At 49.2% G+C, this 18,869-nt stretch overlaps 1 protein-coding gene across 4 annotated transcripts in view; it reads left to right on the forward strand.

Annotated features, from left to right (window-relative positions):
- Positions 1 to 18,869, forward strand: part of LOC121611160 (transcription factor COE3-like) — a 120,906-nt gene that overhangs the window by 92,033 nt on the left and 10,004 nt on the right. For all 4 annotated transcript variants that reach the window (XM_041943546.1, XM_041943547.1, XM_041943545.1 and 1 more), the window contains exon 11: positions 7,643 to 7,731. In XM_041943546.1, the coding sequence (XP_041799480.1) occupies positions 7,643 to 7,731 (89 nt within the window). The remainder of the gene's footprint in view (positions 1 to 7,642; positions 7,732 to 18,869) is intronic.

The raw sequence follows: 18,869 nt of genomic DNA on the forward strand, positions 1-18,869 counted from the left end.
GACAAACAGAGAGGAGGTTACCTGTGCTCCAGCTGTCAGGAGGGACGCTCTCAGACCACTTTGTTCAGCTTCATCTGGAGGCGTGAAGTCCACAGGTGTGAACAGGTGTGAACAGGTGTGAACAGGTGTGAACAGGTGTGATCGGAAACTGTCCAGGTGACGTCAGACGTTTCCTGCAAATGTTTTATTTTACTCTAAAAGTCTTAAATTCTTCATTATTGACTTAAAATCACATTTTGTTTCATGAACACACATCGTTTAAGTTAACTCAGAACTGATTTAAAGGAGGTGCTCAGATCCCCCCCCCCAGACCACAGACAGACCAAACAACCTCAAACAGCAAACACACACACACACACACACACACACACACACACACACCGAGTATCTTCGTCTTTACACCACCAAGCTTAGCACAATGTGTGCTGCCTCCACCCGACCGAGTGAGGGTCAGATTTCTCTCTTTCTTGCTTTGGGGCGGGGGGGGGTTACGTGTTTGTCCACCAGTAAGGTACGGTGGCCTGTAGCCTGAGAGGCAGAATGCAGGGCAAACCGGAGTGCCTGAACCTTTTTAAACATGAAACTAAAATATTAGTGAGGGTTGTTGAAGATTTACGTCTGCGGTAGGAACCAATGGGAGCTGAGAGCCACAGACAGGAAGTCCACAGACAGGAAGTCCACAGACAGGAAGTCCACAGACTAACATGTTGTTGGTTCGAGTCTGAACAGAAAAACAGAGATCTTCACTACAGCAGTTCTTTAGATAGTGGTCTTTGGTTGAGATGAGATATTCTAGAGTGAACTCGTCTATGGCGGCGTCCCTCGTCGTTGTTGTTGTCGTAGTCGTTGTTGTTGTTGTTGTTGTTTGCGTCTGCCTCTCTCTCTCTCTCTGATCTCTGAGTGATGAATTGACAGTCGGAGGAATAAAGCATCAGATCAATAAGCCGGTAGAAGATGCATCCCGGGTGTTACGGCTGCTCGTCAGCAGCCCGCCTCCCTCCCCGAGCCCCAGCCGACGCCACTCGACAAGCAGAAAACAAATCAGTCCGTCCACTTAAGGCTCGCCGTGTTGTGCTCCCCCCCCCCCGACGGAAGTGAGGAATCATCAGCGGTGGCGATCTGCGGCCGGCGAGGCCAAACGCCGCTCTGACCTGCATCAATCATACGGCCGGGGGAGATGGGAAATTGCGGCGCATGTTGCCGCGGGATGGAGGAGCGTCTTGAAACGTCGAGGGAGCCGCCGCTCAGCGGCGTGTTTCATATGGAATATGGAGTCTATTTGAAATGATAAGTGTAATACGGGAGGAAGCCAGCTGCAGATAAAGACGATCCGCGGCTCATCTGGGACATGACTGCGCCTTCGCCAAGGCCATCACCGCAAAACAAAAAGGTAAAGGTGAGCAGGGATCCCCCAAAGTGCAGATTTCATCTCCGGCTGGTAAATATGTACAAACCAGCAGCGTAGAAAAACAGATTCCCACTCAGAGAGCGAGAGGCCGGCGGCGGCGGTGGGAACCGGCAAATGAAAAATAGCGAGAGCTAAATAAATGTAAACAGTTGTGAGGAGGAGGATGTAAACAGAGGCTTAGTGGATGTATACATGCTCCTCTGAAGCATGGAGGCCTGTGGAATTGTGGGAGCTGATGTGAGCGGAGTAATGAGCCTGCAGAGATGTTCCAGTAATCCAGCATCCTCCCCCCAGACCTCTGATCCTCTGATCTGTTATCAGCCGGCATCTGCAGCACCGACGCACGGATGATCAGAGGCTGAGCAGAGAGGAGGAGGAAGAGGAGGGCTCGGCCTCGCTCCTGCTCGCATCCTGTCAGGTGAACACGGGACAGGTGAGCCTCGCCTGTCGCTCCAGGTGTGACGCCGTCATGGCTGCAGCGGCGTGGGCGGCGACCGCGAGACCCAGGCAGCTCGAGGCTTGTGTCAGGTAGATGACGAGCATTTTGAGGGGGTCCTACTTCATTACCTGGTCCTGAGGAGGGGGGCCCTGTCTCCTGTATTCAGTTCAGATCATCATTCAGATCATGGACGCCTCAGGGCCCGTTTCACACCCTCCAACTGATCTGAAACGTTCAAGCTGTGATTTGAAGCACGAGAAGATTCCCTTCACATTATTCTTCACTAATAAAACACACCTCTGACAGGAAATCTGGAACAGCTCTTCAGTAAATTTGTGAACTTCTCTTTCTGCCTCGGTGTCGCTGACAGTCAGGGTCTCTGGGTGCTGAGTCCTGGACCTGGACTTCAGGGTTCAGGTTTAGACGGCTGGGTGTCGAGGTCTGTCTCGTGTCACTGTGACGCTGTCGAGACGTCGTTGTGAGCCTGATCTGACACCTTCACGGTGGGCTGTTCTTTGGAGTCCGGCTGTGAGAGAAGCCGGGCGTTACCCTGGCAACAGGCTGCTGGACAGGTGCTGTGGTCATTGGGACCTTTGGGCAGCAAAGACTCCTGGGAAAGTGATCAGAGCTGTCGGTCTGCGTGGACATGCTTTTATGTTGAAAGAACATTTAGTCTGAATACAAACATGAGAGAAAGTATGAAAGGACAGGAAGAATGGGGGGGCTCACTGTCTGAAAGTACCTGCTGCTCACCTGTACCGTGACTCCACCTGTACCTGGTGGAGTCACGGCTGAGGTCACGTCCTTCCCGTCAGTTCATTGGTTTATCCCAGCGGAGTTAGAACAGTTTCTGTCTAACAAGCCAGAAGAAAAAGAAAGAACTCGTCACACCTTCATGTTGGGAAAGAAATACGTCTGATTTTAGGTTTCTGGTTGGTGTCTGCATGGGCGGGCGGGGGAGGGGAACCGTGACCCCAGTATAAGTACTGGTTGCAGCGCTGCTAACAGTAGAAGTACACCTACTGCTCTCAGTACTACGTCCTTCTGCTGTGGTTCCTGCGGTCTCGTAGCTTTTTACATTCTGTTTTATTCTCTTCGTTCATTTTATCTTCTGCCTTTAACGTGTTTTTACTGTATATAGAAATATATTTTCTGTGTATGTGACACTGGCTTTCATTTGACTGTTAACGCTCCCGTTCCAAACGGCCGCTCTGATGATGTAAATGTGGTTAATCAGGCGGGACCTGTGGGCTCGCCGCTGCAGATGTTCCAGTGATAAATGTGTAAATATTCGCAGCTCTGACCTGCTGTTCGCCGCGCCTCCTCCGATGCTACAAATCCGCTGTCAAGAAATGAGTTTAACATGTAGCCCGCCTCCCCTTTCTTCTCCTCCGTCTCTCCCCCTCTTCCTCTCCTCAGTCACTTAGTCGCCTAATAACAGAGCGCTGCGATCAGCAGGACGCCGGCCGAGCGTTTGATCACTTTCACCGCGAGGAGAGGGAGAAAAAAGCAAACAGAGAGCGATAAATACCTGATTAAATATATAAAGAATGGTCCTCCTCTGCTCTCACCTCTGAATTATCTTCCTCTCCTCCGTTTCTGATTTATAAAAAACATCAGACGGCAGGAGGAGACGGCGGCCGCGGCCTCCTCGCGCAGAAACAGAGAGAGAGAGAAAAATCAATACAAATTACGATGGAGAAAGTGGCACTGATGCCTGGAATTGCAGCATATGTTTACACTAAATCAGGCAATCTGTCTTCATATGGGTGGTGTAATGCGTGGGGGGTGGGGGGGTCAGGGTTCGCGCTGCCAGCCGCCGCTCTCCAATTACCCGGGCTCTTTGCAGGGAGGCAGCCGGTATCGATTGGCTGGGAGGAGCGCGGGGCCCTGCAGGCGGCCAATGGGGCGCTGGGGTCAAAGTGCGGCGAGATTTTAATAAGAGGAAGTAATGGGCTTAATTTCTACAGCGGGGGGAGGGGGTGGACTCTCAGCCGCCCGTCCAGAGCTTCATTAAAAGCCTCCCGCTTCGTTTGTGGCTCCATCTTGTCCTCCTCAGATGATGATGAAGCATCATCCCACCTGTGTTTTATTCAGGAGGTTGTCGGTTTGAGTCCCAGCGGAAACGAGGATCAGCTCAGGGGTTCCATCGTCATGCCGACGGCGTCAAACCGGCAACCTGTTTCAGTTAGAAACGTGTTTTTTCTTTCTAACTTTAAAGTACGAATCAGGCTTTGGGTTCATGTACATGAAGTTCATGGAGAGGAAGAGGAGGCTGAGGATCTATAACACACTCTCTCAGCTTGAGGGTGAATGTGCTCACGAGCAAGGCATTATCAGTCGATGATGATCGCAGATCCCTCTCTCCCGCTTCAGTTTCTCTCTCTCTTCAGTCTCTCTCTCTCTTCAGTCTCTCTCTCTCTCTCTGTCTTTTCAGTGTCTCTCTCTCTGTCTCTTCAGTCTCTCTGTCTCTCTCCATTCTCTCTCTCTCTCTCTTCAATGTCTCTCTCTCTCTGTCTCTCTCTCTCTCTCTCTTCTCTCTCACTCTTCAGTCTCTCTCTCTCTCAGTCTCTCTCTCTCTCTCTCTCTCTTAAGTCTCTCTGTCTCTCTCTCTTCAGTCTCTCTCTCTCTTCAATGTCTCTCTCTCTCTCTCTCAGTCTCTCTCTCTCTCTGTCTCAGTCTCTCTCTCTCTCTGTCTCTGTCTCTCTCTCTCTCTCTCAGTCTCTCTCTCTCTCTCAGTCTCTCTCTCTCTCTCTGTCTCAGTCTCTCTCTCTCTCTCTCTCAGTCTCTCTCTCTCTCTGTCTCTGTCTCTGTCTCTCTCTCTCTCTCTCTCCATTCTCTCTGAGTGTAAATGGTTTTTATCCGATCGCAGCATTTCCCATAGTGCCTTTCACTTGCGGTAGAAGTTGGGACGTATGTGTACGCGGCGTCGGGAGAATCCGGTTTGGGACCGGCGCTGATTGCCGCTCGCGTCGTCCCGACACATTATCTCCATTCATCCTCCGCTGCTCTGCATCCACCCAAAAAGTCTCTTTGGGATCCGACAATGAATCCGCTTGATTCCCGGCGGGCGGAGGTAATAGATTCGGGCCGCGCCGCTCTCCGCTTCCTCTCAGGGAGGCAAGAAATCCAACATGGCAGCCCCTGCGGCGAGGGCCACGTCCCTCAGCGCTCTGTCACCCTTCAGATATCGTCCCCACCCCAGTCGCAGCCTGAAAGCCCTTTTTCTCCTCTGCCGCCACTTGAAACGGGCTGCGACAAATTTGATTTAGCAGCTCGCGGTCGCCCATTCCCGGGAAAGAAAACAAATATTGTTATAATGGTAATAACATCTATTTGGAGCGCTGGCGACAAACGGCGGCGGGGCCCTTTGAAGGAGACCCCTCTGCGCTGCCGTATAGCTGCCTTATTCTTATTCATGAAAGCCGCGGTTATGCATATTAGCACAAACTAGCTATTCTACTCACTGGCATTTGGTGTGTCAATCATCCTTACAGAATACAAGAGCCCACGGTGACAAAAGCCGAGTGGGCAAGATCGGCTGACAAATTGTCCCCAAAGTCAAATTTGACAGCCTTTTATGATTAATGGGCTTGATTATGGAGAAGTATCTCCCTGAACTCATTTCCGGGTGTTTCTCCTGCTCTGCTCGCTGCGAATGGAGAGGAGGAGGAGGAGGAGGAGGAGGAGGAGGAGGAGGAGGAGGAGGAAGGCAGATTGTTTGCAGAGGAGAATGAGTGGAGGGAAAAGGAAAAGGAAAGGGAGGGAAAGTTGGATTGAATTAGCGGTGAAAAGGCAGAGCGAGGAGGACAGATGGAGTGTGAGGTCTCACACTTAATAAACAGCAGGAAGATAAGAGAGCGAGCGAGCACCGCAGAGCTCTCTCTCTCTCTCTCTCTCTCTCTCTCTCTGTTAGTGTTCACTGTTAATCAGAAGCAACAGACTGAAGCTGAACATCAGGAGAGAAATGTCTCATGTCTCATATTTCTATAACGTCCTCGGGTAAAGCTCAGGTCGCTTCCTGCTGATCTACCTTCAGCAGGTGTGTGAACAACATGCACAAACAGGTGATGAGCTGCTGTACACCTGTCAATCATCAGACATCAATCATCAGAGGACAGAAGGGCCAGAAGACACATCTCCAACATTCACATCAAGCTGAACTCAGACTGTGGAAGTCCAACAATCATCAGGTTCATGTTCATTAATCTTTTGATCAATTAAACTCTAATCTGTCAGAGTGCAGCAAAGTTTCTGATCCTGAAACTGTAAAATAAACCGTGGATCTGACAGGAGGAGCCAGAAAACACCAGCTTCCTTCTTTTGGAGCTAAAATCAACAACATTTACTGTACCTCTCTACCTTTGAGCCGCTTCACCAGGTGAACGCTGGTCGTTCACGTCTTCATGACCAATCAGCTGCTCCTTCCTTCCTGAGAGTTTCCTGATTGGAGGATTCAGTGAAGCAACAGTTCATCTGACGACTCACATGTTCGCCGTTAACCAGCCTCTCATTAGCCCCTGTCTTTATTACTCAGTACAAAGAACCATGAGCATGACCACATCCAGCTGTCCCCCAACACTGTCCCCCAACACTGTCCCCAACACTGTCCCCAACACCGTCCCCCAGCACCGTCCCCCAGCATCGTCCCCAACACTGTCCCCAACACTGTCCCCCAGCACTGTCCCCCAGCACCGTCCCCCAACACTGTCCCCCAGCACTGTCCCCCAGCACCGTCCCCCAACACCGTCCCCCAGCATCGTCCCCCAACACTGTCCCCCAGCACTGTCCCCCAGCACCGTCCCCCAACACTGTCCCCCAGCACCGTCCCCCAGCATCTTCCCCCAACACTGTCCCCCAGCACCGTCCCCCAACACTGTCCCCCAACACTGTCCCCCAGCACCGTCCCCCAGCACCGTCCCCCAGTCAGGCCTCCCTGAAAACTCCCCTAGTACAAGTCCTTTTACTGCAGGAGCCCATGTCTCCGCTGTCCCCCCTCCTGTCTCCTCCCCATCTCCTCTGTCTCCTCTCCTGTCTACTCTGTCCTCTCTCCTGTCTCCTCCCTGTCTCCTCTCCTGTCTCCTCTGTCCTCTCTCCTGTCTCCTCCCTGTCTCCTCTCCTGTCTCCTCTATCTCCTCTCCTGTCTCCTCTGTCCCCTCTCCTGTCTCCTCTCCTGTCTCCTCCCTGTCTCCTCTATCTCCTCTCCTGTCTCCTCTCCTGTCTCCTCTGTCTCCTCTGTCTCTCCTGGCTCCTCTCCTGTCTCCTCTGTCTCCTTTCTGTCTCCTCTGTCTCTCCTGGCTCCTCTGTCCCCTCTCCTGTCTCCTTTCTGTCTCCTCTGTCTCTCCTGGCTCCTCTGTCCCCTCTCCTGTCTCCGTCCAGCTCCACTGTCAGATAAAGAGTCAATAACGTCCTGATCACTGCTTATTGATAGTAACTGAGGATGTTGTTAGAGACGAGTGATGATGTTAATAAAAAACAGGATGAGGCGTTAACGAGTTCTTAGTAACGACCAATAAAGAGCCAGTATGCTAATGAGGCGCATGGTAACCAGCAGCTAGGTATCGGTGAACATGCATATGAACATTGATATAAACGGTTTTATCTGTTTATGAATGAAAATCGCTGAACTCAGCGTATTAAAGGTTGTGACGACAGACGTGATGATGTCATAGCGTCCTGCAGCGAGGCGCCGCCCTCCACCTGCAGCACGGTGTGCAAAAGGGCGTCGTCAGCGTGTTCGTCTGTGTGTCGGCTCGTCTTCGTCCTAACCGTCCGTCTCTCTGTTCGTCCCGCAGCCTTGAACGAGCCCACCATCGACTACGGCTTCCAGAGGCTACAGAAGGTCATCCCCCGCCACCCCGGGGACCCCGAGAGGTTACCTAAGGTCAGTGGAGACGAGTCATTAATTCACTGCTGCATGCTCAGGTCAGAGGTCAGAGGTCAGAGGTCCCATTCAAGGCCAGGAAGTGAACTTTGTTTTGTCTGCCAGGTAAGTCCCAGAATGCACCTGTCAGTCGGCGCGGCTGCTACTCGGCCTGTTTAATCAGGTTTTACAGCCACATTAAAGGCTGAATTAAAGCTGAAGTGGCTGTTTGTCCCTCTGGAGAAGCCGTAGACCACCTGCACCGCACGAGTTTAAGGTTCCTCGTATGATTTCCTGCAGCGCAGGACCGAGTTGCCTGATTGGATTTGTTGGTTCTGCTCGGTACGCTCTTGGCACCGCCGGCGACTCCTCGCTGCCAGCGGGCTGATTGTTCCCGATCCCTCAAACAGGAAACAGCTGTTTGAGGGAGAACTCCTGCCACTGCTGGCTGCTTTCTGTTCCCCTCCGCTGGCGAGGAGGAAGCTTTGGACGGAGGCGAGACGCTGGCTGAGTCTCAGCGACGGAAGCCATGATGTTAAATATGACCTGATGACGAAGAACATTGAGTCAGGTGCAGGTGAGGAGAGCCGATCGGCTCGTCGGGGCTTGAATCTCACTCACTTGTCCCGGTAAATGTTTGTTTTTGGGCCGCTTTTAGAAAATGGCAGAAAAACTGACATTTGACCGACAATAATGAGCAACAGAGCAGTCGGTGTAAGTATCAGATGATCGTCTCATCCACCTCCAGGTGGAGCAGGTTTAAACTGTGTGTCGTCAAACACATTTCATACCACGTGGATCAATAAACGAGTCCCCAGACGTCACTTCCTCCTTCACTTCCTCCTTCTGTTGCTGTTTTTAATTCAGTAAAATAACACAGTCACACGTCAGCATGTGAGTGAAGCGACAGTCCATCAAACGTTCTCTGATCAGAACCTGAAACGTGCAGCTGCTGAATGAGTGGAAGCTCTGACAGCAGTTTCATTTCCTGTCTGTCTGCTGAGTGAGCCGTTCATTCGTTCATTCGTTCATTCATTCATTCATTCATTCATTCATTCATTCATTCATTCATTCGTTCACTCCCATGGATGCAGGTTCAGTGCAGACTGGTTTACAATTAGAAAATGAATCAGTTCTTTTTATCACTGATTAACAGATTGTGAATCGTTCTCTGCTGTTTTCTCTGTTCTCATCACAGTAAAATCATCTTCTTATTGGTTTTTATATACTATTATTTTATTTTTTATATTTGAAGAACAGGCAGAACACTCAGTTGATTCATCTGCAGATTATTAGTGAAAAATCTTTATTTGTAGACGAACACCACATGAATTTACAGTGGAATCTGAGCAGGTGGATGTTTTAGATCTGGACTGAAGGAAAGGAAAGGAAAGGAAAGGAAAGGAAAGGAAAGGAAAGGAAAGCAGCTGCCTGGAAGGAAAAAGCACATTTAAAAATCTATTAAACAACAGCCGGCTGTGGGGCGCAGTCACGGTGAGGGGAAGTGTCTGTGATTGGTTGTTAAAAAACACAGAAGCTCCTTTAAGATTTGTGTAGAAAAACATCAGGAGTGAAATCTGGATCCTGGTTTCAATATTTACCCACAGAAAGACATTTGTATGCACACACACACACACACACACACACACCTGCCCTGGTTAGTATGAAGAGATTATTTTGGCGGCTGCCGGCTGCGAGGCTAACTGAGGCAGATTCTTTGAGGCAGCGAGCGGCGGCGGCGGCCGGCGAGCGTCAGATGGGCTCTGACACTCGAAAGCAGCTGCCAAATTGAAACCATTTATCAAAATCTGACATCGGAGATCCAGTCACCAAAAAAGCAGTTTATTTGTAAATTGATACTAATAGTGAGCGCACATTGTCTGGCCCTTTGATGGCCTGATTTGCAGCCAGAGTGGAGCGTCAGACGCCCCCCGCCCTCCTCGCCGCCTTTTAAATATTTATTTATTCAAAGAAAACTCAATAAGACCACAGATCTTTTCCTCTAAGACGTTTTGGACAAGAGAGAAAATCAGCGAGAGGAAGAGCGGCGCTCTGAGCTGTCGGCTGGCGGGCGGCGGGGGCGGCGTGTCGGCGGCGGGGATCACGTGACCGAGCGGCGACGGGTTAACTGGGCTTGTCACTTCTCTTTTGTTTTCACCTGCCGGCGCTCGGCGGCGGACGGGAGGAGGGCTGGACAGAGATGTTCGGGTGGAGGGGGGGCAGATGGACTCGTGGGGCGCCGGGTGGAGGATTGTGGGTGTCGAGGCAGAGTGTGTGTGACCGTTCACTGAAACAAGGCGAACATGGAGACAAACCACAAAGCTGATTTTATCTGAAAGAAGGAAAACTGCTCTGGAAACACCTCAAACACAGGCTGGTTAGCCTAGCTTAGCACAAAGACTCATCAGATCCACCTCAGAGTCTGTCTGGTTCACATCCTGTTAGCTAACAAAGAGACACGTCTCCGCAGCATGTGTCCACCTGTCCGCTGACGTACCTGTGAGTCAGACAGAAGCAGGGGCGTTAAAGCGACAGAGGGCGGCAGCGGCGAGTCCTGCAGGTCGTCTCTGGCCGCACGTGTCCTCTCCGAGTCTGCCGGACGGGCGCTGAGGTGTCCGCTTGCAGCCGAGCCAGACTGGAAATGAAATTAGAGTCCTGAACCTGATCCAGGAAAAACCCCAGAGGTCATCAGTGACCAGTTGGCCTCGCTCCCTGTTAGCTGCCTGTCTGTCTGAAGTGTGGCAGACAGACAGACAGACAGGCAGACAGACAGACGGACAGACAGACAGACAGACAGACGGACAGACAGGCAGAAACCTGTGCTCCCTCAAATCTGGGAAATGATGCCTAAAGTGTTGTGAGAAGCAGATTTCCACCTTAAACTGGATATGAAACCGCTGAGGGTCTTTTAAGGTAGAAATGAAGGGCTTCTGTTCTCTACATATAAAGATGGAGGCTGTTCGATGGCACCATGTTGATTTTTGTGAAATAAGGGACGTTCAGTGGTGAAAAACAAGCCAACCTTTCAAACACACGACTGTAAACTGAAGTTTCACAGGAAAAATCAAACTTCTGCCCTTTTTTCCATCTTTCCTGCTGATTTGTGAACCATGAGGTGGAGATTAACCGTGTTTGGCGTGTTGCGCGTGCACCTTTAGCTCTGATCATTGACCCCAATCCAGACTCGGGGGGGCGTCCGTCCGTTCGGGGATTATTAATTCCAGCCCACTTCATGAATGAGGAGATTTCCTGCTCTCATTGAGAATAATGAGCAATATTCAATTCATGAGCTGAATTTCAATCCATTTCCTGTGAATGGAATTAACCCCCACCATGTCCCACATCATTAGAATACCGCTCCGCCTGATAATCGCTAATCTGGAGATCCGGCACGATGCGGCTCAGCTCCTCCCGCGCAGCGCAGCGCAGCGCAGAGCGCAGCCCCATCCATATTTTATAGAGATCAGCGGGGCGGCGGCTGTATCTGTAGCTCTGCTCAGGGTGATTTATCATTGTTAAGGTTGCTGTCTGATGGCTTCTCCTCCAGGGTCACACTGATCCCTGTTCGCCCAGCACCTCCTCAACCACAGAGCCGGCCCCCCGTAATTAAGCCCCTGGAAACCAATGGAAGAAAGGAGAGAAAGCGGAGGGAGGAGGGGAAAAAAGGAGGAATATGTCAAGAGACGCACGGAAGAAGGGCAAGGTCACGAGGCGCAGCCTCCGAGAGGGGTTTTTGGGAGGAATCGGTTTTTGTTTACACTGAAGAACCCGATTTAACCTGCAAAATATCAATTATTCACAGCTCGTTTTTGTCCATTACGCCGATTCTGTTTAAAAAGTAATAATACTGTTGAATATTTCTGCTGTTAGTACTGCAGTAATTTAGTGTTTCACAGTACGGCCCCACGACGGCAGTCACCAACCAAACTCACCAACTGTGTTCTCCGAGAACACAAGCAGAATTTCTCTTTTTATTTAGCAGGTCAGTTTATTTTCTCTGGATTTTATCTCCAAACACAACACGCAGAAAGGAGGAAGGAGAGGAGGAGCTAAGGAAGGAGAGGAGGAGCTAAGGAAGGAGAGGAGGAGGTAGTAAAAGACAGGAGGAGGTAAGGAATGAGAGGAGGAGGTAAGGAAGGAGAAGAGGAGGGAGGAGGGAGGAAAATACAGGAGGAGGTAAGGAAGGAGAGGAGGAGGTAAGGAAAGGACAGGAAGAGGTAAGGAAGAGAGGAGGAGGTAAGGAAAGGACAGGAGGAGCTAAGGAAGGAGAGGAGGAGGTAGGAAAGGACAGGAGGAGGTAAGGAAGGAGAGGAGGTGGTAAGGAAATACAGGAGGGGTAATAAAGGAAAGGAGGAGGGAAGGAAAGGACAAGAGAAGGTAAGGAAGGACAGGAGGAGATAGGAAAAGACAGGAAGAGGTAAGGAAGGACAGGAGGAGGTAGGAAAGGACAGGACGAGTTAAGAAAGGAAAGGACAGGAAGAGCTAAGGAAGGAGAGGAGGAGGTAAGGAAAGGACATGAGGAGGTAAGGAAAGGACAGGAGGAGGTAAAGAAGGAGAGGAGGAGGTAGGAAAGGAGGAGTTTAGGATTTACAAAATTGTACATTTTCCCTTTTCTCCACATTTTATGCTCAGTGTCCAAGGTTCTATGCTCTTCCTCTTCTTCAGTCCTCCTCCTCCTGTTCTCTCCTCCTCCTCCTCCTCCTCCTGTTCTCTCCTCCTCCTCCTCCTCTTCAGTCCTCCTCCTCCTGTTCTCTCCTCCTCCTCCTCTTCAGTCCTCCTCCTCCTGTTCTCTCCTCCTCCTCCTCTTCAGTCCTCCTCCTCCTGTTCTCTCCTCCTCCTCCTCCTCCTCCTCTTCAGTCCTCCTCCTCCTCCGTGCTGAGTGGATTAGAGCCTCTGAGGATGAAGGAGAGTGGGTGTAGTTTCTCTCCACCTGTGAGCTCCCTGTAGCTCACTGTGTAGGTGGATGTTTTCCATTCTGCTCCACTCACATCAAACTCTTTATTTTTAGTTTCTGCTGGTGGCTCCTTCTTCTTCTCCTTCTTCTTCTTCTTCTTCTTCTTCTCCTTCTTCTTCTTCTGTTCTTTAACTCCACCTTCAGACAGTCCACTGGCACATTAGCTTGCCTGTGCTGCAGCTAGCTCACCTGCCTGCAGTGGTCATGTGACTGGTGTCTTATTGTTGTAGTGGCGCCTGAACAAGTCTCAAGAGTCAGATGTTTTATCACCTGTGATCTCTCCTGAGGTCACCTGATTGGTTAACAGTGACCAACCGTGAATCTGTTGACAGGTACTGTGTGAGTACCACAGGCTGATAGATCTGCTTCAGCTTCATCAATATCCTTCATCACCATGAACACACACTGTAGTTTATTCTGACTCACACACACACACACACACACACACACACACACACACACACACACACACACACACTGTCCTCCTGCCACAAACACTCACTACAGAACCGAATGTGGATTCATCCGCCGCTGAAAATAGTCCCCGACAAACGTTCTATTTCCTCCTGTTTGTCTGATAAAAACTTCAGTGAGCAGCTGTTTGAAGAAATTACTGAAACTTATCGGAACCAATGAGCTGAGAGCCACAGACAGGAAGTCAAAGAGTACTGAGAGATGTGTAAACATGAGATTTATTAATGAGAAAATGATACAAACACTTCACCTGCGTCACAGAAAACACCCTGACCGTGCTGCCTCAGTGCTCGTGATGTGTGAATTAAAGTTAATTCTAATGTTACTCCTTCAAAAAGTCTCAGAGTGATAATTAAGACCCAGATGGCGTTCAGACACACATTTATTTTACTTTGAAAACATTTGCAGACGTTGTAATAAATGATCGTTAATCAGAGCAGGAGAGAGAAATATTAAGCTGTTGGATTCAAACCAATTTAAATGAATTATCAAACTGCAGGAATGTGTTTTAATTTCCTGTGAATATTCTCTCTTCTCTTATATTTTAATTTCTGTCTGCTTTATGACCCAGGATGAACTTCACAGGGAGACGAATTGGTCAGATTATCAGATGAGACAAACAGCCTCGTGTTTATTTTTAGATTCTGCTGACATGATGCTCAAACTTTAAGGCCAGTCCACCTTTTTCACACAAAAAGGTGTGAAGACACATCGTAAGGTACGTTCAGGTACGTTTAGGTGTGTTCAGGTACGTTCAGGTATCTTACAGGTACGTTCAGGTGCGTTGTGGTATGTTCAGGCACATTCAGGTACATTCAGATACATTTAGGTACGTTTAGGTATGTCACTTGTACGTTCAGGTATGTTACAGGTGCGTTCAGGTATGTTACAGGTACATGTAGAAGCAGATTTAATGGTTTCCACGTCTCATTTGTGTGAGACAGATCATAAATATCTTGTTTTCTTGCAGTTTAACAGTTTAATCAATAATCAATCAATTCAGTTGATTGAAGTGGGACAGATGATGCTCCTCTGTTTGTGTATCACTGCTCGTAACCTTCAGATGTCAGGTGACCAATTCGTCCTCTGTCAGCCAATCATCAACCAGATGTATGAGCACTAACTCATCACCATCCAATCAGCTGCCTCCGTCTCTGAGCTGTCCAGTGACCCCGTCTCCTCCCGCCCTCCCTCTCTCCCCTCCCCTCAACGCATCCATCTCCTCACAGCTGAAGGGAAACACCCAGAGACCCTCCTCTCCTCATCTCCCGTCCCTCTCTCCTCCATCTTCTTCTCCCACATTCCCCGGACTCCCCCTCCTCCCCCCTCTCGGAGGTGTGGGTCAGTGATAAGAGATGATGATGATAACCGGGAGCCAGTGCATTACCGTATCGACCGGGGTAGGCCTTTCAGCGCCGTTAAAGCGCCCAGCGCTCTGATTGCCGGCACTCGCGCTGACAGGAATCCAATGGCACTGTCTGTGTGTGTGTGTGTGTGTGTGTGTGTGTGTGTGTGTGTGTGTGTCTGTGTGTGTGTGTGTGTGTGTGTGTGTGTGTGTGTGTGTCTGTGTGTGTGTGTGTGTGTGGGGTGTGGCTGAGCAGCAGATGTGTGTGTAATGGTGTGAATGGGATGTGTAGATCGTAGCAGCGTGGAGGCAGTTAGACTCTGACAGATAACGACACCTGAAGCCGCAGAAACACAGAAATCCACTCGGCTTCGTGCAGCAGGAGGAGAAACACCGGCAGCCGACACAGAGACGCTTCTGTTGTTTGTGTTTTAAAGTCTGAATTTAAAGACACAGTTCTGAGATTTCACTTCACAGCTGATCATCATAAAGACTGAAACTCAGGCAGCGAATAGAAAGAAAGAACGGACGCTGTGGAGAGATCTCCAGAATCTGCTCGTCCATCACATTAAAAGCTACTTTATACCTGGGAGGCTGTACAGACGTACAGGTACAGGTAGTACTCTGAGGTACAGAGGTACAGGTAGTACACTGAGGTACAGGTACAAGTAGTACTCTGAGGTACAGGTACAGGTAGTACTCTGAGGTACAGGTACAGGTAGTACTCTGAGGTACAGGTAGTACACTGAGGTACAGAGGTACACGTAGTACTCTGAGGTACAGGTACAGGTAGTACACTGAGGTACAGGTACAAGTAGTACTCTGAGGTACAGGTAGTACTCTGAGGTACAGGTAGTACACTGAGGTACTGAGATACAGGTAGTACTCTGGGGTACTCTTTGAGGTACAGGTAATGAACTATCATGTCATGTCCTGTTTCACCTGCTGTGTTTGACAATCATTACTCCTATAGATAAATAGATAGAGTACCATACTGATAATAATTGCAGTATTATTTGTATATTCATGTATTTGATCAGGACATTGAAGAGTCATTGATCTGTAACGACGCTGCTGCTCTTCTTCTGTGGTGGATTTGTGGGTTGTTTGTTGTTTTTTTTTTTGGTTAGTTGCAGCAGTTAGAGGGCCTGATTCACAGATCAGAGAGTGGCGGCCAAGTACAAATGAGCAAACACACACACACACACACACACACACACACACACACACACACTGAGCATCAGCAGCGCTCCAGCAGCGAGGCCTCGGAGGCGTCATTAACTTGAGAAGGCTGTTGTGTCTGTCAGGACCTAATGAAAATAGAAGGGGAACACACACACACACACACACACACACACACACACAGAAAGAGCCAAGATCTTTTGTGTGTGAGGCTTCAGTGTCTGTGAGCTGTATTTTTCAGGTGTGTGTTTCTGCATGTACGGTATGTGTAAGTAACAGTGTGTGTGTGTGTGTGTGTGTGTGTGTGTGTGTGTGTGTGTGTGTGTGTGTGTGTGACGGGCAGCTGCTGCCTCGTGGCGTCTCGCTGCTGCAGCCGAGCGAAGGAGACATTAACTAACTTCTGTTTTCTAATGGAGATTAATGAAGCCAGAGGAGGAACACACACACGCACACAAACACACACATAGACACAGACACACACAGATATACACAACCAAACACACACAGTGGCAGAGACTCGTCCTTTCACCTGAGTGAGGACGGCTGACTCTGGGACTCTTAAAAAATGAAAGGAGACGAACTCAAATCAAAATGAATGAAAGAATAAAGGAAGGAGAAGTAGCGGGGGAGGAAAGAAGGGAGCAAGTAAAGAAAGGAATGAAAGGAAGGAGAGAAAGGCAACGCATGATAGAAAAGAAGAATAAAATGAGGCAAGGAGGAAAAAACAAGACAAAAGAAAAAGATGAGAAACGAAATGAACAACAGAAAAAAGAGAGTAAAGAAGAAAAAGACTAGAAAGGAAGGGAAGCAGAGGAAGGGAATAAGTAAAAGGAAAAAAGGAAAGGAGAGGGAGGGAAGCACACACACACACACACACACACACACACACACACAGTGTTGGCAGTAGCAGGCTGACAGATTGTCCTACAATAGAGAGAGATGCTACAAGGGGTTTGATTGACAGAAGGCTATTCATTCACCACACACACACAAACACACACACACAGTCCAGATGATGTCACACTGAGAGATTCACCTTCTGGATGATCAGAATTAAACAAACTGATCCAACAAATCACAGTTCTTGAGTTGATTCTTTCTCCTCAGATGGAGGAGTTTCCCCCTGCTTCCAGTTTGTCTGCTAAGCTATGCTAACAGTTTCCCTCTGCTTCCAGTTTGTCTGCTAAGCTATGCTAACAGTTTCCCCCTGCTTCCAGTCTGTATGCTAAGCTATGCTAGCAGTTTCCCCCTGCTTCCAGTCTGTCTGCTAAGCTATGCTAGCAGTTTCCCCCTGCTTCCAGTTTGTATGCTAAGCTATGCTAACAGTTTCCCCCTGCTTCCAGTCCGTCTGCTAAGCTATGCTAGCAGTTTCCCCCGCTTCCAGTCTGTCTGCTAAGCTATGCTAACAGTTTCACCCTGCTTCCAGTCCGTCTGCTAAGCTATGCTAACAGTTTCCCCCTGCTCCCAGTTTGTCTGCTAGGCTATGCTAACAGTTTCCCGCTGCTTCCAGTCCGTCTGCTAAGCTATGCTAACAGTTTCCCCCTGCTTCCAGTCTGTCTGCTAAACTATGCTAACAGTTTCCCCCTGCTTCCAGTCTGTCTGCTAAGCTATGCTAACAGTTTCCCCCTGCTTCCAGTCTGTCTGCTAAACTATGCTAACAGTTTCCCCCTGCTTCCAGTCTGTCTGCTAAGCTATGCTAACAGTTTCCCACTGCTTCCAGTTTGTCTGCTAAGCTATGCTAACAGTTTCCCACTGCTCCCAGTTTGTCTGCTAGGCTATGCTAACAGTTTCCCCCTGCTTCCAGTCCGTCTGCTAAGCTATGCTAACAGTTTCCCCCTGCTTCCAGTCCGTCTGCTAAGCTATGCTAACAGTTTCCCCCTGCTTCCAGTTTGTATGCTAAGCTATGCCAACAGTTTCCCCCTGCTTTCAGTCTGTCTGCTAAGCTAGGTAACAGTTTCCCCCTGCTTCCAGTTTGTATGCTAAGCTAGGCTAACAGTTCACAGCGCTTTTCCAGTTTTTGGGCTAAAGTAGGCGAACAGTTCCCCTTGCTTCCAGTCTTTGTGCTAAGCTAGAGACAAAGAACAAGAGGATTCAATGAAACATTGGACCCTTCCTGTAGCTGAGCAGGTGGACTACAGAGTTCTCCAGGAAACAACAAACATGGCTTCCAAGCTGAGAGAGCGTCAACAGCTGAACAGTGATGCGTTCACTGTTCAGGTTTTCTGTTGGACACAGAATTACATTCACCAGCTTAGATCAAGTATCCGGCCGTCCCCGGAGGTCTGGCAGCACTGAGGTCTGTCCAAGTCCATGAGGTGCTTTAAGTGAACTGTGTGCAGACTTCCAAAGTTAAGTTTGACTTGAATTCTTTTCATTTATCCTTTAAATTCTTCTGTAACACTTCACATAAATGATCAGCATCAGTCCGGTTCAGAACAGTTCAGAGTCGGTTCTGGTTCCTGTCTCCTGGTGCATTTTATCCCATAGATTTGGAAGTGCTTGCAGAGAACACATCGCGGTCTGTGTGACTGGTTGGGCTTCAGGTCCAGATGCTGGACTTTGAATTCAACCAAAAGGATTGGTCCACCTGTGGAGGAAAAAAATGATGCATTCACTGATGAGCTGTGCTGTGGGAAAATCGAACGTGGCTGCTGTGTAACAGCTGAGAGCAGAACAGACTTTTAATCTGAATCCAAACAGTCGAATCATCTGTCAACAAATACAGAACAGAGGACAAACATGACAGTGAATGTTTGCCAGTAAACATTTTCACTGTTTATTGAAAATCTAAACGTTAAACGTAGAGTTTGTGAGCTGCAGCGTGTTCCAGGTCAGCGGGCGAGAAAAGTCTGAGGAGAAAAAACTCAAATGTTTTTCTGTTTCCATCTCAGTGTGCTGGATCGTCTCCTTCGAGGTCATCGTCTGTCGTGGGAAATGAAGCTCTCTCTGTGTGTGTGTGTGTGTGTGTGTGTGTGTGTGTGTGTGTGTGGAAGGCCACTTGGTTGCCAGCAGCGAGGCAGCACTCTGATTGGCCGGGAGGAAAACAATGTGGTTAATGGTGACGGTTTCTTCTGAGTCACAGGAGACGTTTGTTTGGACGCTGCTGAGGTTTCAAGTGAAAGCAGAGTAGAAATCTGTGATGATCTCCCCACCAGAGCAGCTCACAGTCCGCCTTCAGGAACCCGCAGAAATAAAACCACAGAT

This window comes from Chelmon rostratus, chromosome 9 (genome assembly GCF_017976325.1).
Source record: "Chelmon rostratus isolate fCheRos1 chromosome 9, fCheRos1.pri, whole genome shotgun sequence".
In the NCBI taxonomy this organism is placed as follows: domain Eukaryota; kingdom Metazoa; phylum Chordata; class Actinopteri; order Chaetodontiformes; family Chaetodontidae; genus Chelmon; species Chelmon rostratus.